General features: G+C 55.6%; 2 protein-coding genes across 3 annotated transcripts; one reads left to right on the forward strand and one right to left on the reverse strand.

Moving 5' to 3' along the window:
* Nucleotides 1-19: 19 nt before the first annotated feature.
* Nucleotides 20-4848, forward strand: PODNL1 (podocan like 1; the record flags this gene model as incomplete). Its single annotated transcript, XM_079701993.1, is given in 10 exon segments — nucleotides 20-59; nucleotides 62-378; nucleotides 874-967; nucleotides 1247-1311; nucleotides 1442-1551; nucleotides 1827-1983; nucleotides 2246-2361; nucleotides 2831-3488; nucleotides 4185-4333; nucleotides 4456-4848. Coding segments are annotated over 10 exon segments (1857 nt in total). The 3' UTR covers nucleotides 4607-4848.
* Nucleotides 4849-5740: 892 nt separating this feature from the next.
* Nucleotides 5741-23704, reverse strand: CC2D1A (coiled-coil and C2 domain containing 1A; the record flags this gene model as incomplete). Of its 2 annotated transcripts, none has more annotated exons than XM_079703319.1 (29): nucleotides 5741-6269; nucleotides 6353-6400; nucleotides 6494-6570; nucleotides 6645-6771; nucleotides 6866-6929; nucleotides 7520-7581; nucleotides 7676-7813; nucleotides 8117-8207; nucleotides 8295-8394; nucleotides 8485-8536; nucleotides 8655-8713; nucleotides 8789-8862; nucleotides 9983-10099; nucleotides 10191-10249; nucleotides 10329-10451; nucleotides 11148-11320; nucleotides 11406-11517; nucleotides 11889-12022; nucleotides 12722-12794; nucleotides 12874-13004; nucleotides 13097-13168; nucleotides 13347-13419; nucleotides 13736-13860; nucleotides 19545-19779; nucleotides 19863-19997; nucleotides 20258-20323; nucleotides 20417-20532; nucleotides 22144-22279; nucleotides 23645-23704. In XM_079703319.1, 29 exons carry the CDS (start codon nucleotides 23702-23704, stop codon nucleotides 6249-6251), a joined length of 2853 nt encoding a protein of 950 aa, XP_079559445.1. In that variant the 3' UTR covers nucleotides 5741-6248. The 2 variants fall into 2 exon arrangements, with proteins under 2 accessions (XP_079559445.1, XP_079559444.1); XM_079703318.1 differs by having other exon boundaries at nucleotides 7520-7584.
* Between the last annotated feature and the right edge of the window lie 30 nt (nucleotides 23705-23734).

Here is a 23734-nt window from a genome sequence, read left to right on the forward strand (position 1 = left end):
GGCAGACCTGGGGCTGGCTATGGTAAGTTGGGGCAGGGGAGGGTCTGAGGGTGGGGCCTGCCTGCCCGCCCCCCTCCATGCGGGGATGCTCCTGTCGCCATGGTGACCCGGTGCCCAGCCTGGGGACACCCTGAGCCGTCCCTCAACTCCCAGTGGCTGAGCCTACTGCTGTTGCCCCTGCTGCTGCCCGGGCCCCCGCCCGCCCTTGGCATGGAGGACGCCTCGTTCCCCCACCTGGGGGAGAGCTCGCAGCCCCCGCCCCGGGCCTGCCCACCACGCTGCTCCTGCCCCCGGGCTGACACAGTGGACTGTGCCGGCCTGGACCTTCGGGTGTTCCCGGACAACATCACCAGGGCAGCTCAACACCTCTCCCTGCAGGTGGGGCCTGGGGTGGGGGGGCAGGGTGGCTCCCAGGGGAAGCGGGGAGCCTGGGGAGTGGTTGGGTTGAGGGTGATGGGGTGTGGGGTCCACGTGCAGGGGTGAGGCATTGGGCGTGAGGGTCTTGGCACTGATGCGAGTTGGCCTTGAAGAGGGTGCAGGGCTCTGTTTGTCCAGTGAGAGGAGGTGGGGGCATAGATATTGGAAGTGGGAAGGGCTGAGGGTTTAGGGGTGTCGAGGAGGTCAAGGTCTGGTGATTACGGGGTTGCTTGGGGTCAGCGTGGCGGGGCATTTGAGATCAACTGTAGGGGTGCATGGGGCACTGGGGGCCACTCTCTTTTTGGTTACAGGGTTGTTCCGAGGTAATAAGGCATTTGGGATCAAGTAGAGGGTGATGGGGTGTCAGAGCTCACTGCTTAGGCTGACGGGAAGCTGAGAAGCAGGGCCCAGGGTCACGGGGGTCAGGGTGTGAGCACCCCCCTCCCTGCCCCACAGAACAACCAGCTCCAGGAGCTCCCCTACAACGAGCTGTCACGCCTCAGCGGCTTGCGGACCCTCAATCTCCACAACAACCTCATCTCCTCCGAGGGTGAGAGGGACAACGGGAGGCGGCCCCTCCCCACCACGGTCCCCGCTGCCCTCTCCCTCCCCAGCTCGGTCTGTGGGCAGGTCTGCGGCAGTTCCCAGCACTGTCCTTTGCTGAGCAGGATGGAAACTCAGGGGATGGGGGGCAGGGGCTGTGGCTTTTGAGGACGTGGGGGGCGGGGCCTGGAGGAGCCTCTGCCAGTCCCTGGCTGGGTGGGAGCACAGACTGCGCCCTGCCCCCACCCCACACCAGCGGTCCCCTCGCTGCCCACCTCATTCACAGGCCTGCCTGACGAGGCCTTTGAGTCCCTCACGCAGCTGCAGCACATCTACGTGGCCCATAACAAGGTGAGCCCCCCTCACACACACACAGGGGTGCAGCCGGGCTGGGGTCATACAGCACAGAGGGTAGATGGGACAGCGGGCGGTGGGGTGCAGGAGGGGGGCCACCAGGACCAGTGCAGCTCTGCTCCCACAGCTCTCTGTGGCCCCCCAGTTTCTGCCCCGCTCCCTCCGTGTTGCGGATCTGGCTGCTAACGAAGTGACGGAGATCTTCCCGCTCACCTTTGGGGAGAAGCCGGCGCTCAGGTAGCCCCTGGCCCAGCCCAGGCCCCAAGGGTCTCAGATATGCCTGAGGTCACTCCCCACCCTGGGGGGGTCTGGTGGGGAGACAGGGCCCTGGATGCTCTGTTTGGAGAACTCAAGACTGAAGCAGAGAGCATGCACGCTCACACACACACACACACACACACACACACACACACACACACTCTCACACTCACACTGAAGGTGGCCCTGAGCTGGGGTGCGGGGCGGTGGGGAGGCCAGGGCGGGGCTGGTGGCCGGAGCCTGGCTCCCCTCAGGTCCGTGTACCTCCACAACAACCAGCTGAGCAATGCGGGCCTGCCCCCCGACGCCTTCCACGGCTCCCAGGCAGTCGTCACCCTCAGTCTCTCCAGCAACCGGCTCAGCTATGTGCCGCCCAGCCTGCCATCCTCGCTGGAGCGGCTCCACCTGCAGGTGCCCCTCCTTCACCTCACCATCCCCGAGTCCCCACCTCCCTGGGCTCCCTGCACCTCTCTCCTGGGGGACCCCACCACCTCCTTGTTATCCCAGTAGTCAGAAATGTCTGAGAGTCCCTTCCACTGGCACTGGCCGCTCACAAGCTGTCTGTGGGCAGCCTTGCTCAAGCGAGCTCCTCGTCCCTTACTCAAGAGCCCTCTGTGGCTCCCCACTGCCCTCTGTCCCGGACCCTCAGTCTCATGCTCGCCCCCCTTCCCAGAACAACCTCATCTCCAAGGTGCCCCGAGGAGCCCTGAGTCGCCAGACCCACCTCCGTGAGCTCTACCTTCAGCACAACCAGCTGACGGACAGCGGCCTGCATGCCACCACCTTCAGGTGGGGCCTGGGGACAGGGGGTTGGGGGGTGCGGCCTCGTGCCGGCAGTAGGGGCTGAGGATTCAGCATCTGGGGGCCCCAGGCCTCCATCCCCCACCTCTGTATGACTCCTAACTCAAGGCCTCACTTGGTGAGCGCCTACGATGGGCCAGGCTCAGCCAAGCACCTGGCAGCATCCCTGTCTCCAACCACCCTGGGCCTCGGTCCTACTACCCAACGACACGGCTGCCACATGAACATCTCAGACCCAGAACTCTGTCCCGGTCACCCCTACATCTAACCCTCAGGCTGGCATCTGCCCTGATCACCCCCAGGGTTACCTCCTACCCAGATCTCTCAACTCATCACCCCCAAGTTGGAATCTCCAGCTTACGTCTCTCAGGACCAGTCCTCAACACCCCCCACCAAGATCCATCCGGCCGCCCACTCTGGGTGCCCAGCCCGACGCCGACCCTCTCTCTCCTGCCAGCAAGCTGCACTGCCTCGAGTACCTGGACCTGTCCCACAACCAGCTGGCCGCGGTGCCCGCCGGCCTGCCGCACACCCTGGCCGTGCTGCACCTGGGCCGCAACCGCATCCGCTGGGTGGAGGCTGCCCGGCTGCGTGGCCTGCGAGGGCTACGCTACCTGCTGCTGCAGCACAACCAGCTGGGGGCTGCAGGGCTGCCGGCCAGGGCACTGCGGCCGCTGCGGGGCCTGCACACGCTGCACCTCTACGGCAACGGGCTGGACCGCGTGCCCCAGGCACTGCCCCGCCGCCTGCGGGCCCTGGTGCTGCCCCACAACCGCGTGACCACGCTGGGTGCCCGCGATCTGGCCGCCACGCCCAGCCTGGCTGAGCTCAACCTGGCCTATAACCGCCTGGCCAGCGCCTACGTGCACCGCCGGGCCTTCCACCGGCTGCGCGCCCTGCGCAGCCTCGATCTGGCCGGCAACCAGCTGACCCTGCTGCCCTCTGGCCTGCCCGCCAGCCTGCACACCCTGCGGCTGCAGCGAAACCAGCTGCGGGCCCTCGAGCCTGAGCCGCTGGCCGGCCTGGACCAGCTTCGGGAGCTCTGCCTGGCGCATAACCGGCTGCGTGTGGGTGACATCGGGCCTGGCACCTGGCATGAGCTGCAGGCCCTCCAGGTCAGGGGTGGGCTGCTTGGCCACACTGAATGCCCGCAGGTGTCCCCACGGCCCCTCCACTCCCCGGCCTGCCTGCCCAGCAACTCCCCTGCAAGGCCCTGAGATGCCAGAAAGAGAGCTCCCACTGCAGGCCAGCCCTGGGGTGGATAAGACAGATCCAGCCCCCAGGCCTTTGCCCGTGCTGCCCCTGCCACCTGGTCCTCCACGACCACCCCTCCACCTCCCCAGCTTCTAGCTCTTTCTGAGCGCTGTTGATGCCACATAATTTAGGCCATCTGTGGGTACCAGGCACTATTCTAGGTCCTGGAGATGCCACTGGGCACAGAAGGACACAGCTCCTGGCCCCTGGCACAAACATCCTAGTTAGGGAGAAAGCAGTCAGCAACAATCATAAGCAAACAATTGTTAGAAGGGCACGAGGAGGTAAAGGAAGCACCATCTTTGTGAGGGATTAACTGAATCAACGGTTCCCACAGCAGGCAGGGACCCTGCCTGTCTGGGCCCCCACCACCTAGAACAGGGCCTGCCCCAGAGGGGACTCAGTTTACCTCCGTTGAGGGCAGGATCTGGCAGCCACAAAGTAGCTGAGGGAGGGGGCAGAAGCACCGGGCTGGGAGGAGAGCAGTTTGGGGCTTGGCTAAACGGGTGGCCCAGGGCCTGGGGCCGCCACGGCGCCATCTCTGCCCGCCTGCCCAGGTGCTGGACCTCAGCCACAACGAGCTGTCCTTCGTGCCCCCCGACCTGCCTGAGGCCCTTGAGGAGCTGCACCTGCAGGGCAACCGCATCAGCCACGTGGGCCCCGAAGCCTTCCTCAGCACGCCCCGCCTACGTGCCCTCTTCCTCAGGTGCCCTGAGGGTGGCAGGGCCAGGTGGCTCCAGGTGGACAAGGGAGGGCTGTGGGGGACGTGAGCAGGCCTGGGGGGGCACCTCCCCTCAAAAACGCCCTCACGCCCACCTCTCGGTCCAGGGCCAACAGGCTTCACATGACCAGCATAGCACCCGAGGCCTTCCTGGGCCTCCCGCACCTTCGCATGGTGGACACAACGGGTAACCCTGAGCCAGTCCTGGTCCAGCTGCCACCCACAGCCCCACGTCGGCCACGGGCAGAGGGCCCCTGAGCCTGGAGGGGCCCAGTAGAGCAGCCCAGACACCTGGGGCTCTTCTGGGCTGTGGACTAAGGAGACAGCGCCCAACCTGGGGCCTCGAGCTGGCTCTCCCAGGCCTGGAGAGCTGGGCCCGCCTAACCCATGCTGGCCAGGATGCTGGGACAGGGGTGCCACCTCGACACACAAGGAGCCCAGGGAGAGACTGAAGCGTGCAGCTCGCACACTGGGTGTGCAGGCAACTCCGACCCTGCTGGACACTCTCCCACTGCCCGTGCAGATGCACACAGCAACAATAAAGCCTAGCCCGGGACCTCCCTCGCTGTCCAGTGGTTAAGACTCCGCGCTTCCGGGCTTCCCTGGTGGCGCAGTGGTTGAGAGTCCGCCTGCCGATGCAGGGGATGCGGGTTCGTGCCCCGGTCCGGGAGGATCCCACATGCCGCGGAGCGGCTGGGCCCGTGAGCCATGGCCGTTGAGCCTGCGCGTCCGGAGCCTGTGCTCCGCAACGGGAGAGGCCACAACAGCGCGAGGCCCACATACCGCAAAAAAAAAAAAAAAAAAAAAAAAAAAGACTCCGCGCTTCCACTGCAGGGGGCGCAGGTTCGATCCCTGGATGGGGAACTAAGATCCCACATGCCACACAGTGCAGCCGACAACAACAACAAAAAGCCTAGCCCTTTCAAGTGTTCACCACCGACCAGGTGCCCTTCAGCTTGTGGGAGGGGCTCTCATCTTCCCTGCGTCCAGCAGAGGCAGCTGAAGCTCTGGGATGCTAAGTGGGTCAGGCAATTTGGCCCAGGTCCTGTGGCCAGTGAGCGGCAGGGCTGGCTGTCAAGGCCCTGAGACACACACGGGTCACCAAGCAGCACCACGTATGACCTGACCACACATGTAAACCCAGATACGCCCAAGGCCACCAGCTGAAGAGACACTCGCAGATGCCCCCCAGGTGGGCCACAGACGCTCATGACACGTGCACAGGCCTTCACACACGTCCTCGCAGCAAGTGTGCGCGTAGCACACATCCTTCACGGGCACACCCCCTGCCAGCCTGCTCTTCTCGCAGGCACCTCTCCATCAGCCCGCAGGGGAGCTGTGAAGGAGACCCAGTCCAGGCACTGAGGGCAGGAGCAAGAAACAAAGGCAGGACAGAGTGAGCCAGGTATGGCCTGGCTGTTTATTCCGTGTGTCAGCCCTGGGGGCCCAGCTGGGCCAGGGCAACCCTCTGGGGAGCCAGCTGGGCTCTGCCTGGCCTCAGTGGCTTCTTTGGGGTGTGGGTGGGCGTCAGGGTTAAGGCTGGGGATGGGCTGGAACTAAAGTGCTTGCAGGGGCCCTTGAGGTTTGGTCCTAGCTGTCCTCCCACCTCGGAGGCAGGCAAGGGGCCGCACACCCCTGGGCTGTGCAAACGGACTCTCAGGGGCCCACCCGGCCAGGCCTAGGTGAGGGGCACACACAGGCGGACGCCCCCAATGTCCCCTGCCAGGGAGGCTCCAGTCGCGCCAGGTGGGCCCAGCCGGGGGAACGTGTCCATCCAGAGCCGACTGTCCACTGATTGTCTGCTTGTCTGGTCTGAGGCTGTGGCCGTGTTAGCTCCTCCCAGCGCCGGGGCCTTGGACCCGCTCCCGGCTCTCCAGGGGCCGCCCGCCCCTTTGGCCCCTCACCTGCGGAGCCGCTGCAGCTGAGGGGAGAGGCCGCCGGGGTCAGGGTGGGGGGGACGTGGCCACAGCTGCCCACCCCGTCCCCAATACCCAAGCCTCTCACCTCACTCTCGACCAGGTTCCGTCTATACAGTGCCTCCTTGGCAGCCTCCTGGGGGGCCAACAGGTGGTCAGTGGGCAGCCCCTGGCAGCCCTGGCCCCCCGGCCCCCCGATGCCCACCCGCCCGGCCCGCCTGCGGCTCACCCTGCTGCCATCATTGCCCAGGCGTCGGGCGGCCTCTGTGTAGAACTGCAGTTGCCGCTCCAGCTGGGCCATGTACTCTGAGGGAGGGAGGGGGTCACGATGGGGCCCCCTGCCTCGCCCCTCCCCCACCTACTCATCCCTGAGATCCTACCCTGCCGGATGCTGGGGCCCCCCTGCTCCAGCTGTGCCCTCTGCCACTGGCTGCGCTGTATGATGTCCTGGTACTGCTGGGCCACCTCGGGGGGCACCGGCCGCCGTGCCTGCCTGAAGGCCAGGATCTGGGGGGTGTGTGCAGAGGGAGTTGTGAGGGCCCTGCCCGGGCCTGCAGACCCCCAATCCTGCCCCACTGAGCCTTGCAGGATGGGTACCCACCTTCCGCTCCAGACGCTCTTGGTCGAAGGCCAGCACGCTGAGACTATGCAGGGGCCGGGCTGATCTATGGGGTTGGGGAGGGGTGAGGGGCTGCAGGGATCTCCCATCCCCGACCCCATTAATTCAACAGACACACTGGGCACTGGGGAACAGCGGGAGACAAGCCAGGCCCACCCCTGTGTTGCCGAGTCCACAACCTAATAGGGACAATGGTTGTACACCCAGGCAACTGTGATGCCAGGTGTCAGGGAGGGCTTCCTGGAGGAGGTGAGAGCCAGGTTGGGACTCAAAGGAGTCAGAGTTGGGCAGAGGAGCAAGGAGATAGTGTGGGGATAGGGGTTGTAGGATAGGGATACAATGCTCAGGACATTGTAACCCAGAGAAGCCCAGAGGTCAGTGAAAACTAAGTGTATCCATGAACCAACAGGAGGAAGTGGGGAGAGAGAAGGCTGGACATATTGACGGAGATCACAAAAGGTCTTAAAGATCAAGCTGAGGAGTTTAAACTAGATGCTCCAGGAGAAGGGAAGCCAGGAAAGGTCTTGAAGCAGGGGAGAGACATGCTCCAATTTGTGCCTGATGGGAAGTTGTCCAGGACAGGCTGAGATAAGAAGAAGGGGGTTCTCTCCAGCACAGCCGGGCGCAGCCACCTACCTGTTCCCTGGCTCCCTCGTAGGAGCAGGCACGGGAGGGGCTTTCCCTTTGGGCCCAGCAACCTGCTTCAGAGGACAGAACCAGTCTTGTGAGCCTTGGCCCCCTTGAACCAAGCCTCCCTCCTTCCCTGGGGCTGCCGATGGGCAGGGCTCTCACTGTGGGCACAGCTGCTGGCACGGGGTCGATGACCAGCCACCTCTCAGTTGTCGTCTCCAACTGCTGGGCTGTCAGTGGCTCCCGAATCCGAACCATCACCTCCAGCCGCCCCCCTGTGGGCCTACGACCATCCAGGACCTGGGTGGGAGTAAGGGGAGCCTGTTAGGAAGCAGGCAGTGGCTGCAGGCTCAGGGCTGGGCTCAGGGAGACCAAAGCAATTTCCAAAATATGAGTCCATGGGTATGGCTGACACACCAGCTGCTCATAATGGAGCAGGGTGCTGAGGGTATTTAAGGCTGGGTAGCAGGGAGGTCTGGGGCTCCCGGGGAGGGGCTGGGTCAGCAGAGGGGACCCTTGGGGGCTCAGGGCAGGCAGCACCTGGGCGGTGTTCCTGAGCGGCACGGCCATACCGGAGCATTCAGACGAATGTCCACCTCTCACCTCAAGGATCTCCCGAACCTCGCATGCTGCCTCCAAGGCGTCCAGCTTCAGCTGGGCTGTGCCCAGGACCCGGTCGGTCTTGAACAGCCCCCTGTGTGTGTGAGAGGGGACAGGATGGTTGGCCCAGGGAAGCTCCCCCTCCTCTAGAGCCCATGCAGCACCTGTGGCCCCAGCTTACCCCTTGTGGACCACTTCGAACTTGATGCCTTTGGTCTGGATGGCCCTTCGGAAGCCACGGTGGCTGCGGTTGATGCAGAGTTTGAACTGCTCCTTGAACTCTGCCCAGGGAAGGAGGGAGGGAGGAAGGAGGGGTCAGGCTATGGTCTCATGGGCTTTCGGAGGAGGACTGCTTCCCGTCCAAGGCTCACCAGGGGAGTCTGTGTTCTTGATCACACTGGTCTTGTCTTTCTGAGCTTCCTCCTGTGACCAGACAGGAAGCGAAAAAGCTCAGGGGCTGAGGCTTGCCCTTGAACCCCGGCCAGACTCACTCCCGGGCCCGATGGGGCTAGAGCCCGTCCCTCCTCAGCTCCCCACATACCACGTTGGGATAGGGGAAGTCGAACCGAACAAAGACATCCAGGTCACCGGGGGACAGCCCTGTGGGCAAATGAGGGTCAGAGCTGGGCAGAGGGGTGGACCCCACGGCCCCACCCCTGCCTGAAGCCCCCTCACCTGGAGGTGTGGGCAAGTTGATGCCCTTCACAATGAACAGGAGCATGTCGTTGCTGCTGAGGTCAGGGAAGATCCTTCCAGGAGGGCGGGCAAGAGACAGAGGCACCTCAGTGCCACTGCCTGCCCGCCTTCTCTGCCCTCCCCCCGGTCTCTTAGGGCTGTCTCAGCGCCTAGGCTTGAGTTTTAGGACCAGACAGAATTCTCTATCCAGGTCCACCACTGGCTACCTTTTGAGTCCTTTCTCCACTCTGCACATACTTATTTGGGACTTACTCTGCACCAGCCAGTGGCCCTAGCTGCTGTGGGACCTGCTCTTTCTTTGACAGTATTTCTTGAGCATCTACTATATGCCAGCCAGTGTCTTCACTGCTGGGGATACAGAAGTAAATGAGGCAGACCCCATGCCTTTGCTCATGGAGCCGGGGCTAGAGCTGAGTGGACAGATGACCCATGAATATATAAATAAGCAAACAAAACAACAACAACTCTGCAGAGAATTAAAACAGGGGAGAGAGTGGAGTGTGCTCAGGAGGGGCTGCTTTAGACAGAGTGATCAGGGAGGGCCTCTCAGGGGAGGTAACATCACAGGTGACTCTGAATGTCAAGAAGAGGCCGCTACATGGTAACCTGCATGAGAGAGTCTGAGCAGAGGAAATAGCTGGTGCAAAGGCCCTGAGTGGGAACACGGCTGGTGTGTCTGATTGACCAAAAAGAGGTCTATGTGGCAGGAGGTGAGTGAAGTGGGGACAGTGGGAGGAGATGAAGTGATAGGGAGCCAGGCTATGCAGATGCAGGGGGGCCGGGGTAAGGGGTGTGGGTTATCCTAGATGGTGATCTTAGGTTATCCCAGTGCCTGCACCTAATCTCATCTACAAGTGGGAAAAAACAATCCCAACTCCCTGGGGTGTAAGAAGACTTAACAGGAGCAGGACCAAGATCACCATCCCACGGGCTTGCCCAGGCCTTTGGGACCAGGCACATGCCTGCAGTCAATAGATCATCCCCACTTCCAAGTGTGTCACTGTCAACACCCTATTGCCATCCTTCACTCGCGTGTCACGTCTGCCTCAGGACCCCTGCACACATTGTGCTCCCACCAGCTCCCCAAACTCTACTCCAGAGGCAAATCCTCTGCTGGCTTCCGGGGAGCACAAACCCCTCTCCAAAGGGCTGGGGGGGTCCCAGGGGCCTTACTTGATGATGCTGAAGGTTCTCTGCTCAAAGCGAGCAGCGGGTGTGGGGAGACCCCGGGCAAAGGCCTGCTTCAGCGTCTCCATGCTCCGCTTACAGTCCTCCGCCAGCTTCTCAAATCTGCCGGCAAGAGGGCCCTGCTCAGGTCCCGGGTCCCAGGGGCGGGCTGGGGGTGCAGATGTCTGGTGGGGATGGGGGCGGGGCCTCTTACTTGCTGGTTTCAGCGATGTTGCCCAGGTGGGTGAACTGGTTAGAGTGGTTCAGGCACATCTGAGGGAGCAGAAGAAAGTGAGGGGAGGGTTGGGGGCCCATGCCCTTGTAGTGACTTGGGCAGGGAATCCCCCTTCACCTCGTGCTGCTGCCTTATGAGCTTGGTGAGTTCACCGTAGCGCCGGACAGACTCCTGAGAGAGACCTGGGCCGGGCCGCTGGACCAGGGCGAAGTCGTCCTTGTTGACAGGGGCGGGTGGCACCTGGGGAGGACGAGGCTCATGAGGTAGGGTCTGCTGGTCAGCAAGGAGCAGGCCCACCCAGGTCTCTGCCGAAACGTCACCCCTCCTTAAAGAGGCCTTTCCTGACTATGGCTTCATCCCCTGTCCCTGTTCTTCCTTCTTTCCCAAGGAGAAAAGTAATGCTCAAAGAGAAGTGGATGGTCCTGCCCCAAATGGCAGAATCTGTTATCCATTTTCCTCCAAGTCTGATCCCCACCCCCTCTTCCCTAGTAATGGAGTCCTGCCTGGGCACACAGCACACATGTAGTCTACATGTCCCAGTCTCTGCTGCAGCTAGGTGTGGCCATGTGACTCAGTTCTGGCCAGTGGGAGGCAAGCAGAAGTGATGACAATTCCATGTAACTTCTCATAGCCGGGATGCAGACAAGGCATCAAACCACTTTGACCATGTGGACAAGACCTAGGGTGCGGCAGAGCAACAAGATAAAAGAACCTGGGCCCTGAAGGGCTTTGTCTTTTAGAGACCAGAATGCCCTGAATGTTACATGCAAGAAACATAAATGTCTGTCTTGTTTCAGCCACTGTCTTGGGGAGGCCTATTTGTTTCAGCAGCTTAACCTGGATGCTGATTAATACACTCCAAGTCACATGGCTGCTAAGTGGCATGAGCCTGAAGGGTGAGTGCTTGGGAAGGTCCAGCAGGCCTAGAGGGTTCACCTTGGCGATGTCCACGGGCAGTCCGTTGCGTGAGGCCTCCAGCATGGGCTCCAGCCCCTTGGCCTGGCGCAGGTGCATCTTGGCACCCTCCACGTCATTCTTCTGCTTGGCTCGCAGCGCCGCCTGCAGGAGCTGCTTCCTGCGGCCCTCCAGGAAGGCCAGCTGCTGCTGGGCTGTGGGCACAGGGGCGTCTGCGGGTGCTGCCCAACCCGTGGCCAGGCAATAAATAGGTAGCCCAGGTGGGGCAGGTGTACCTACCTCTGGTGGATGTGCCTTTGGGGGCTGCTTTGGCTGCTGGGGCCGATCCTGACTGGGGTGCCTTTGAAGGTGGGGCTTTGGGCTGGGCTGTGGGGGCTGCAGGGCTGTTGAGCTGCTGAGGGATAGAGAGGAAGTCAGAGCTTTCCCAGCACCTGTGATGAGTCCACTCCCCAAAGGGTCAGGGCCCGACACTGACAACACTGACCGTCTTAGTTTCTGTTTCCTCAGCACTGAACACAACATATGATCTTGTTCACACTGAATCTTTGCAACAGCCCTGGGAGGTAGGGACTATTACTGTGCTCAGTTTACAGAGGAGGAGCCCGAGGGTCAGAGAGCAAAACGACTTGCCCATGGCCACACAGCCAGAAGGCAGCAGGGCCCCGATGTGTAGCCGGTTCTTTCTGGCTCAAGGCCAGGACTGCTGGGGCTCGGCTTTGCTGCCACTCCCTTGCCTCACCCCAAGGCCCCGGGCCCTCACACCTTCTTAGGCTCCTCATCCTCTTCGTCCTCTGGGCCTTCATCCTGGTTGGCCAGCTTCACGGCAGTCTCTAGGACCCCCACCAGGCTCTGTTGGGTGGGTTCAGTGGCCTCCAGGCCCTGGATCGGGGGAAAGCCTGGGCGGCCAGTTGGGACCCAATCAGGAGGGAGAGGCCAACACCATAATGGCGGAGACTCAGGTTCCTCCCCCGATAAGGAGACTCAGGCCATTGAGTCTACTTTGCATGTAAGAAAGGAGATGCTGCTGGTTGGGTGGAGATGGCCAGACCATTCCAACCTCCCTCTTGCCCTTCCTCTTGCCTGACCCCGACTGGGCCTTGACCAGACTCCAACAAGCAAGCACTGTGTGAGGTAGTGTGCTGGGCATAAGAGGTAGTCTTGGGCCTGGAGGGACTCCCACGGGACCAAGGTGCAGACACATAATTGCTCTCATGGGGGACACACGGGCAGCTCTGAGATCCCAGAGGAAGCCTCCTACCCACTGGGGGGCTGATGGGAGGCTAAGCAGGGATCTGTAAAACTGAGAGCTGATGACTAGGAAGGAGTTGAGTCAAAACAAAGAAGAAATGGAGGGAGCAGGCAGTGGTGGGCTGGTGAACAGGCTCTGCAAATAAAACCTCCTGATTTTTAGTGCTTGCCAATTTCCGTGGTATAAACTCTCCCATTGCGACTGATTTTAAGCTACCAACTGTCTAACAAGCTTGCAGAATTTCTGAATGTGCAAGCCATTGGTTCCCTGAGACTGCAGAGTCGGAAGGAATAGCACCTGCAAAGGCTCAGAGGTTAGAGGGGTAGGGGCCGGAGGCGGGGCCTACCTGGGGGCACAGGCAGCTCGGCCACATCCACGGCCCGACCAGCCTTGTGGGCTCGGATGGCATCTTGGTATTGCTGCAGGGGACGCAGGTGTTAGGGCTTCCTGGGCAAGGTTTTGAGGGGCTGCCGACCCGCCCACTTGGTCTCCACACACCTTCACAATGCGCTCGTGCATGCGAGCCTTCCGCTGGTCCCCCTTGGTCTTCGCCTGAGCCGCGGCCACACAGTACCGCTCCATCCGCTGCTCCAGCGCCTCCAGGAGAGTCCTTGGGGGTGCAGGAACCTCTGGGCCAGACAAGGGGGTAGAGTTAAGAGTCTAGGGGTGGGGAGACTGTCTTGCTCTGGCTGGCCCACCCCACAGGGTCCCAGAAGCCTACCTGGCATGGAGGGCACGACGGCAGGAGTTGGAGGCTGTGGTGGCAGTGATGGTGGGTCTGGGGGCAGCTGGTCTGGGGGCAGAGAGGTCCAGTCCGATGGGGGGCTTGCTTGTGGCCGCCCTTTCCCCCACCAGGCTGGCCTGGCCTGAGGGTGGGGTCCCTGGGCCTGACCAACAGGGGCGGCAGCATTAGAAAGAACTTCGTGGAGGCCTCCAGCAGACCTGGAGGGTGGGCAGGGTGGGGTCCTCACCAGCTGGAGGGGGCAGGCGTGACAGGTCCACAGGCTCCCCCCGGCTCAGGGCCTCCAAGACAGCGTCAAAGCTCTGGGAAAAGGAAGATCAGGGGAAGAGGCTGCAGCTGGGGGCCAGGACCCTGAGGGGAGTCCCTATGCCCTGCCCACAACAGAGGACTCCCCGCTCTGTCCCTTCCTTTGCAGCAACTTGCTCAAGCCTCTTCCAGACACTTATGCCCATTTCACAGAGAGGGTAAACTGAGCCTTCAAGAGGTGCAACAAACTACAGCTACAGAGTGACCAGGATTCAAATCTGTCTGACTCCAGAGCCCCTGTTCTTTGCCATCACACAATGTCAGGAGCATCCTGTCCTCTCCCTCTGACCCTGTCAGTCAGTCTGGGCACACCTTGGCCACGCGGAAGTGTCTTGCGGCAGTGGCGGTATCTCCCTGCTGCTTGGCGCGGAGGGCGGCCAGCTTGTACTCGCGCTGGCGGCTCTGCAACTGGGCCAGGGGGCCAGGGCTGCAGGGACCTGGGAGGGGGAACAGCACGCAAACCATTTCTACTTAATTCTCACAACAAAGACTGTTCTTAGGCCCACCTTATAGATTTGAGAATTAAGGCTCAGAGAGGGGATACTGCCTCCCCAAGGTCACACAGCCTGAAGATGGCATGGTGGGGACTCAACCGCATGACTGTCAGTCTCTGGAGCCATTTCTGTTTTGCCCCCAAGAGAATTCTGGAAAACTTTATGTACCCTTACACATTTTTAAGTTGACAACGAAAACTTTTCATTTTAAGTTGAAAAAGTAGCAAGGGTTGTCATTCCCAGTGTCTCCAAATATTGACATTCGATAAAGAAAACCATCACACCACTCTTTTAAATCAAATGTATCCTAACTACTATGGTGATTTGAAACTCACCAATATTCCCTTTTTATTTTTTCAAATTGCGGTAAAATACACACAACATAAAATTTACCATCTTAACCCTTTTTAAGTGTACAGTTCAGTGGCATTAAGTACATTCACATTGTTGGGCAACGTTCCCCACCGTCCATCTCCAGAACTCTTTCATCTTCCCCAACTGAAACTCTGTCCCCATAAACACTAACTCCCTATCCCCTCTCCCCGAGCCCCTGGGAACCCCCATTCTACTTTCTGTCTCTACGAATTGGACTCCTTTAGGGACCTCCTGTAAGTGGAATCATATAGTATCTGTCCTTCTGTGACTGGCTTATTTCACTCAGTATAATGTCCCCAAGGTTCATCCATGTTGTAGCAGGTGTCAGAATTTCCTTCTTTTTTAAGGGTGAATACTATTCCATTGCATGAATGGACCACATCTGTTTATCTATTTACAAGCATACCTCTGAGATATTTCGGGTTTGGTTCCGGACCACCGCAATAAAGCAAATACCGTAATAAAGTGAGTCACTCAATTTTTTTGGTGTCCCAGTGCATACAAAAGTGACTACACTATACTGTATTCTATAAAGTGTGCAATAGAATTATGTCTAAAAAACCAACGTACATACTTTAGTATAAAAATATTTTATTGTTAAAAAATGCTAACTACCAACAGAGCCTTTAGCAAATTGTAGCAGTAACATCAAAGATCACTGATCACAGATCCCCATAACAAATATAATAATGAAAAAGTTTGAAATACTGTGAGAATTGCCAAAATGTGACAGAGAGACACACAGTGAGTAAATGCTGCTGGAAAAATGGCGCCAACAGACTAGCTCAAAGCGCGGTTGCCACCACCCTTCAGTTTGTAAAAAACTGCAATATCTGTGAATCACAATAAAGCAAAAACTGGAAAAAACGAGGTGTGCCTGTATCCGTCAATAGACGCTGTGTTTCTTCTACCTTTTGGCTATTGTGGATAATACTGCTAAGAACACAAGTGTACAAATACCTTTCCACGTCCCTGCTTTCAATTCTTTTGACTATATACCAACATTTACTTCTTTTTTTTTTTTTTGGCTCGGTAAAAATTTTTAATTTCTTATATAAAAAATAGCAAAGTTAAAACTGACTGGGGAAAAATATATAGAAAAAGGTAAAAATTATTTTTTGCTATTTTATTAGTTTCCTGTTGCTGCTGTAACAAATTACTGCGAAGTCAGTGGGTTGAAACAACACAAACCAACATTTACTATTTAAATATGTGTCAGGTTTCACATTTAGCAATCAGGAATTTCAGATCTTCTTTTGACTATATACCAACAGTTACTATTTAAATATATGCCAGGGTTCACATTTAGCACTCGGGAATTTCAGATCTTCCCTTATTTACATCCACGTCTCCCACAGAACTGTATCATAACATGATATATGTGGGTACTTGAAAGGCTTTTTTTGACAACCCCATCGTACATTTAAATGTACATCTATGCACTGTATCAGCAAAGTTGGGAAACAGGATTAAATGGCTTATTAAACAGTATGTTAGTTACAGTTTCAAACAATATGCTCAGTTTTTAGGGGAAGTATCCCTAAATTGAAAACAATAGGTACAATTGTCAGTATATTAAAAAAAATACAATAGATACACCACCCAGTGTCCAGAAATCCTAGAAACACCTGAAAAACAGCATGCATTGTACTTTTTCAGACTGACAACTGGACCCACTGCTTTAGTTTTGGAGGACTTGTCAGAAGAGGTGTCTAAAACACCTTAACGTTTTTTTAAAATTGAGGTATAATTAATTTACTACATTGTGTTAGTTTTAGGTGCACAGCAAACTGATTCAGTTATTTATATATATATATATATATATATATATTTATTCTTTTTCAGATTCTTTTCCATTATAGGTTATTACAAGATACTGAGTACAGTTCCCTGTGCTATACAGTAGGTCTTTGTTGTTTACCTATTTTCTATTTTATATATAGTAGTGTGTATCTGTTAATCCCAAACTCCTAATTTATCTACCCCTCTCCCCAACACCTTGACATCTGATTCGCTTTGTTTACTGCCATCGCAAGTCTCTGTGTTAAAGAATTTTTCTTCCAGGATAGAATTACTGTTACAATTATTATCAGCATGAAATTGAGCAAAGCCTAAATATATTGAGCTTTTTTGACAAATAATTTTTATATACTAAGAGTAAAATTTTATTGGCAAGGCAGCTCTTGCTGACACAGTGGTGGCTGGGTCTACCTCCTAAGATTTATCTCTGTTTCCTTGTTTATTCTTTTCCTGCTTTCCTTTTTTGTTTTTAATATGTAGAGAAACCTGCTCCACATCAACAAATAGAAGGAAAGAGACAGTCTTATTATTGTGATGTCACGTGATTCTCAGAGCCCCTGCCCAGCTACATACCAAAAACTCCATTATGAAAAATTATTGATGATTTCAGCTGAGAATCTCAGGTGATGATTTCTGATAGTCGTCCTTGAACTTTGCCAAAAACAAAAGCTTAGAAACCAGCCTGGCTGCAGAAGGATTTAGAGACCAGGGGTTCACTTTCTGAACCCCAGGCCAGTGTTTCAAGTATCTCTTTGGTTCCCACCGGGGCAGCGTTTGCCCCTGGGACAGATCCCCATGTTTCTTTCCTAAAGGGGGAGAAGGGAGGTTGGGGGAAAGAAACTTCTTGGGAGGTACATCCTCCAGCAGGTGAGTTTTATAGGAAAGACAGACAAGCTGAGGGCTTGGGAATTATTCACTCAAAACCCTATGTGTGGGAATCAAAAAATCTACAAACAATAAATGCTGGAGAGGGTGTGGAGAAAAGGGAACCCTCCTACACTGCTGGTGGGAATGTAAATTGGTACAGCCACTATGGAGAACAATACGGAGATTCCTTAAAAAACTAAAAATAGAGCTGCCATATGATCCAGCAATCCCACTCCTGGGCATACATCTGGAGAAAACCATAATTTGAAAGGATACATGCTACAGGGTGAAGTAAGTCAGGAAGAGAAAAACAAATACCGTATGCTAACACATATATACGGAATCTAAAAAAATGGTTCTGAAGAACGTAGGGGCAGGACAAGAATAAAGACACAGATGTAGAGAATGGACTTGAGGACACGTGGAGGGGAAGGGGAAGCTGGGACGAAGTGAGAGAGTGGTATGGACATATATACACTACCAAATGTAAAACAGATAGCTAGTGGGAAGCAGCCGCATAGCACAGGGAGATCAGCTCGGTGCTTTGTGACCACCTAGAGGGGTGGGATAGGGAGGGTGGGAGGGAGACACAAGAGGGAGGGGATATGGGGATGTATGTATACATATAGCTGATTCACTTTATTATACAGCAGAAACTAACAAAACATTGTAAAGCAGTTATACTCCAATAAAGATATTAAAAAAAAAAAAGGATACATGCACCCCCAACGTTCATTGTAGCACTATTTACCATAGCCAGGACATGGAAGCAACCTAAATGTCCATCAACAGAGGAATGGATAAAGAAGATGTGGTACAGGGACTTCCCTGGTGGCGCAGCGGTTCAAGCCCTGGTATGGGAGGATCCCACATGCCACGGAGCAACAACTAAGCCCGTGCACCACAACTACTGAGCCTGTGCTCTAGAGCCCACAAGCCACAACTACTGAGCTCATGTGCCACAACTACTGAAGCCCACACGCCCAGAGCCCATGTTCCACAACATGAGAAGCTACGGCAATGAGAAGCACGTGCACTGCAACAAAGAGTAGACCCTGCTCGCCACAACTAGAGAAAGCCTGCTCGCAGCAACAAAGACCCGACACAGCCAAAAATAAATAAATAAATTAATTAATTAATTAATTTAAAAAAAGAAAAAAGAACATGTGGTACATATATACAACGGAATATTACTCAGCCATAAAAAAGGACAAAATACTGCCATTTGCAGTGACATGGATGGACCTAGAGATTGTCATACTGAGTGAAGTAAGTCAGACAGAGAAGGACAAATATCATATGATATCAGTTATATGTGGAATCTAAAAAAAGAGTACAAATGAACCGATTTATAAAACAGAAATTGAGGGCCTCCCTGGTGGCGCAGTGGTTGAGAGTCCGCCTGCCGATGCAGGGGATACGGGTTCGTGCCCCGGTCTGGGAGGATCCCATATGCCGCGGAGCGGCTGGGCCCGTGAGCCATGGCTGCTGAGCCTGCGCATCCGGAGCCTGTGCTCCGCAACGGGAGAGGCCACAACAGTGAGAGGCCCGCGTACCACAAAAAAAAAAAAAAAAAAAAAAAAAAAAAAAAAAAAAAAAAAAAAACAGAAATTGAGTCACAGATGTAGAAAACAAACTTACGGTTACCAGGGAGTAAGGCGGGGGAGGGGGGAGGGATAACTTGGGAGACTGGGATTGACACATACACACGACTATATACAAAATAGATAACCAATAAGGACCTCCTGTAAAGCACAGGGAACTCTACTCAATACTCTGTAATGACCTGTATGGGAAAAGAATCTAAAAGAGAGTGGATATATTAACATGCATAACTGACTCACTTTGCTGTACAGCAGAAACTAACAGAACATTGTAAATCAACTCTACTATACAAAAATTAAAAAAAAACCTAAAAGGTCTTGAGATTTTGAACATTGCCGATGTGAAAAAAAATAAAGAGGTCATGATTAAAATTACAGTGACTAATAAAATAATGTTGTGTTTCTGTAAGAAACAAACCAACCCCCCCCCGAAAACCCTATGTGTGGGAATGTTACTCTGTCATAGAAAGGAATGGAGTTCTGACACACACACTGCAACATTATGCTAAGTGAAGGAAGCCAGACACAGGAGGGCAAAGAGTGGACTGACGATTCCACTTATGTGAAACGTCTACAGAGGCAAACCCATAGGGACAGAAAGTAGAATGGTGGTTACTAGGGGCTGGGAGAGAGAGAATGGGGAGTTAGCATTTAATGGAGACAGAGTTTCCGTTTGGGGTGAGGAAAAAGTTTTGAAAACAGAAGTGATGACTGAGCAATATTGTGAATAAGCCAAATGCCTCTCAATTGCACATTGAAACACGGTGAAATAGCAAATGTGTTGTTAAATATATTTTACTGCCACCACACACACAAAACCTCTCTGTGAGCTCATGTCCCCCCTGGAAAGTAGGCTCCGGGGAGGGAAGGGTGTTAAAAATATCTAACAGTCAGTGTCAGGCCTGCAACCCCGCAGAGCGCCCTACCACTGAATAAATACCCGGCCCATCCCACATCAGCCCAGCCCTGTCCTTGGCCTACCTGGGGGCAGCTGGGGCTTAGCAGAGACCAGGGACGAGGCTGGGGCAGTTGAAGGAGGACCCTCCACGATGACCCGGGAATCTGGGGCCGGTGGGTTCGTAGGGACCGGCTGGGTGGGTGCTGGGATGTGGCTGGGCGTAGCCACTGGGCCCTTCCCCACAGCCACAGGCGGCGGGATGTCCCCTTCATCGATGGCTTTCCCCTTCTGGACAGAGGCCAGCAGGTTTTCAAGTGTCTGGGAGAAGATGTGAATGTGGGTTTGGCAGGGGCCTGGAGCTGGGTGGTGAGGTCCCAGCACCCTCCCGTCTGCCCGCTCACCTTAAGCCCCCGGTCGTAGCGCCGCATCTTGGCACCATCTCCAGCTTGCCGGGCGCTTTCGATCGCTGTCTGGTAGAGGGTCAGCCTCTCCTGCAAGGTGGCCTCCAACCCTGGGCTGGGGGTTGTGGCCTTTGGCTGTGGGAGGGGCCGAGCACACAGTCTGGGCAGTGACCCCACTTGGGCCCGCCCTGACATCTTCCTTGGTTGAGTACCCACTGTATACCAGGCATGTTGCTACCCTAACCCCAAAGGGGCAGAAATCATCATCCCATTTCCCAGGGCAGAGAACTGGGGCTCAGTGGCATCCCGCCACCTGAGCGAGGTCCCATGGCTGAGAGGGGAAGAAGAAGGCCTTGAACCCCGGGCTGCAGGGACCAGTGTCTTCGGAGGTATACCTGGGCCACAGGAGGGTGGGACTCCAAAGCCTTCTGTTCCTCCCCAAGGACCTCATTCAGTTCCGCCTAGAGGGACACACAGCCAGGGGCCAGTCATGAGGGCCTGCCAGACGGGGCAGCAATGGAAGGGAGGTCCCCTGCCCCATCCTGGGTGCTCACCAGCAGGTCATCATCAGCCTCCACATCCTCCTCGTCCGTCCCCTCCTCCTCATCCTTGTCCGGGTCTCTCATGCACAAGCTGGCCATCTTCTCAATGGCCTCCATGGGCATGGGACCTAGAGGCAGGGGGAGGCCCCAGCTGGACCGGGATCCTTCAAGAGTCCCCAGTCTCCCATCCTGTTCACCCACGGCCCCGAAAAATAGGGTAGCAGGTGGTGGGGCAGCATGTCCCCTTCCTGGCCCTTCATGGCACCCCATTGCCCTCGGGCCAGCCAGGCATGATCCCCCTCCCCGCCAATCTCCCTGGTCTCATCTCTTCCTTATCCCGCCTGAGTTGGAATCCCAGATCTGCAACTTTCTCACTGTGGGACCTTGGGCAAGTCACTTCACCTCTCTGGGCCTTAGTCTTCACATCTGTTGGATGGGGACAACAATAGTCTCTCCCTCATAGGTAGCTTGTGGGGACTAAAGGTAAAAGAAGCTCTTAGAACAGCATACTGTCAGCATTTTGTTGTTCATGTTATTCTCGTTATCCGCAGTATCCATGTGCTATAAAGTTGCTGCAAACATGGAACGAGCGAATACTGAACCATTGTCCCTGGAGGAAATACAGCATTAGGTTCCCGTGAGCCTCTGGGGCACATTTTTGTCAACCAGCCAATACATAACCTTGTCTTATGTGTGCTTCTATTTAAAGATACCTTATTTAATATACACTGTTGATTCGTTAACATTGAACTCGAGGCCAACACCACTATAACTCATGCCTGAATGAAGCTTATATAGAAGGTACGTCCCAGCCTTCTCACGCTTAGGAACAGGAGACAGCACTTCAGCACTACGCTTGGGGGCCATATGGATTCACAAAATCACCAACAAAAAGCACAAAAAAGAGAAAAATGTGGCATTAAACACACCAAAGAAAGGACACTTATTTATGCGCTGAGACAAGAAGGCGGAGTGTCGCCTCAGCTGGGAACGTGCACATCGGGTGACTCAAGTTTTCTGCAGCTCTGTACACTTCTGTGAATGACTGCAAAAGTACTACAAGCACTGATTTGGGGGTTACAAATAAATTTAAGCTAGTAAGCGAAATAACAAATTCAGAATCCATGAATAACGAGTATCAACTGCATTAGCTAGAAAGTGTAAAGGCTCCGTCTGCCCCGAGCTCCAGCCCCACCTGACCACTGCAGAGTCCCCTGGCCCCTGCCGTCTCCTCCAGGGCCTCTGCATGTGCTGTGACCCACCCTCCAGAAGCAGTCCCCCACTCTTCACCTGGCTCTCCCCACTGCAGGTGCCTCCTCCGGGAATCCCAGTCCAGCTCACAGGTCTCCCCCATTGCTCTGTGCCTTCCCTATCCCAGCCCCGATCACGGAACAGTGGGTTGGAGGACATGACACATCCTATGTGAAGTGCCTGATGAACACTAGAAGATTAACTCCTGTGATGTAAGTGTGGTCATTATTCCCATTTTACAAACAGGGAAACAGAGGCCCACACAGATGCTGGAATTCATCAAGTCACACAGCCAGTAAGTTGCAAAGGTGGGATTCAAACCCTCATTCTGGGTCCAGAGTTGATTGCTTAACTCTTACCCAGACTGTGGATGCCAGAAGGGCAGGCACCTTCTCTGTTTCCATTTCACCATCGCCCCAGAGCCCAGCTCCAAGCCCCGCCCACAGAGGGAGCTCAGAAAATGTTCAGGGGTGTGTTGAGAGTCTTACCTTTGCCTTTAAGCTTCTCCAGGGCTTGGGGCCGGCCCCCCACCAAAGCCAAGAACTCAGCCTCCAGTTCCTGATCGCTAACTCCCTCCTCAGGGATCATCAGGCCATCTGGGGAGAGGTCAACTAGCAGGCCCAGCTGTGGGAACAATGGGGGTTCAGTCAGACCTTGGGATGCACCCCAGCTAGCTAGAGGCAGCCATGATGGACCTGGAGTCCCCTTGGAAGGAAGGGAACCCAGAGCTGGGGAAAGTCATTTCCCTGGGGAGTGCCAGGAGGCCAGAACAGGCCCAGAATACAACAGATGTCCCAAGGTGGGCAGGCCCTCTGGCACAGATCAACATGGGGCAAAGGGCAGCTAGAGAGACCCAACTGCCCGCTCTGAGCCCACACCCATGATGTGCTGCTAGCCAAGGTCAGTGGGGAAGGAAGGCCCCACACCCTGCCCCATGGCAAAGCCACTCTGCACACCTTCGTTTTTCCTTTCCAGCATCTTTTGCAGAGCGAGTCATGAAGGAAGGTTGGAGGCGTCAAGAGCAAATAGAAGCCCAGACAACGTAGAAGTTGGAATTGGGAGCTTTGCTGTGTAACATACCTGTCTTCCTATCCTATCCTGGTTAATGACCAACCATGATGTGATAATATCAGGTTGAAGTACACAAAATTACCCCCCTTTCTTTGGATCAAAAATGGCCAAATATTGGCAATCATATATGTCTCCATCTAATAGTAATAATGATGATGAAAACACTTATTGAGTGCTATGTTCTAGTACTTTCCATAAACTATCTCAATGAATTTTTGTGACTATCCTGTGACATAGGGACTCTTAGGGGCTCCATTTTACAGATGAGGAAACTGAGGCTTAGAGTGGTGAAGCCAAGTGTCCAACGTGTAGAAGCCGGGAGGGAACTTCAGGTCACTCAGACTGTAATACCTGGGCACTAAGTTATGGCCTGAGCTCCTTCCATCAAAGCTGAGAAAAATCAAACTCTCCCAGTGCCTGGGGTAAAGGCAGTGAGGGAGGGAGAAGGGGCCCAACCACAGTTCAGTGGGCTCATGGCAGCAGTTCTGGATTTGTGCTTAGCTCTGGCCAAGCATTTAATCCTTATGACCTTGGGCAGGTGTCTTCACCTCTCTGGGTCTCAGTGTCCTCATCTGTACAATGGGGATAAAAGAGTCTGACCTGGCCAGGCTGATGCGAGAGTTCCACGAGTGATCAGGCCAGGAGACCCATAACTGTCTTTCTTACCCCAGGTCGGAGGCCTTCCCCTCCGGGACTGGAGCTGCTGCGGCAACAGGTGGCCCTGAGCCCTGGGAGGGCGCTAGAAGCTGGGGAGCAGGGGCCAGTAGGCCGCACTTTGGGGGTCGAACCTAACCAGGGGGGCGGGACCGGGGCTCACCTGGGGTGGAGATCTGGCTCCCCTGGGGGTGGGGCCCTCCCTTGAATGTGTGACAAGGGTGGGAAGGGTCCCCTGGGCCGGGCCGTGGGGTACAGACTCACCTGGCGGGCGGTGGCGGCTCCTCGGCCCGGGGGTCCCGGGGGTCCCTTCCTCTTGTGCATCTTCCAGGCTGGATATTCGGACCACCGGAC

Source organism: Hyperoodon ampullatus, assembly GCF_949752795.1.
Source record: "Hyperoodon ampullatus genome assembly, chromosome: 4".
In the NCBI taxonomy this organism is placed as follows: Eukaryota; Metazoa; Chordata; class Mammalia; order Artiodactyla; family Ziphiidae; genus Hyperoodon; species Hyperoodon ampullatus.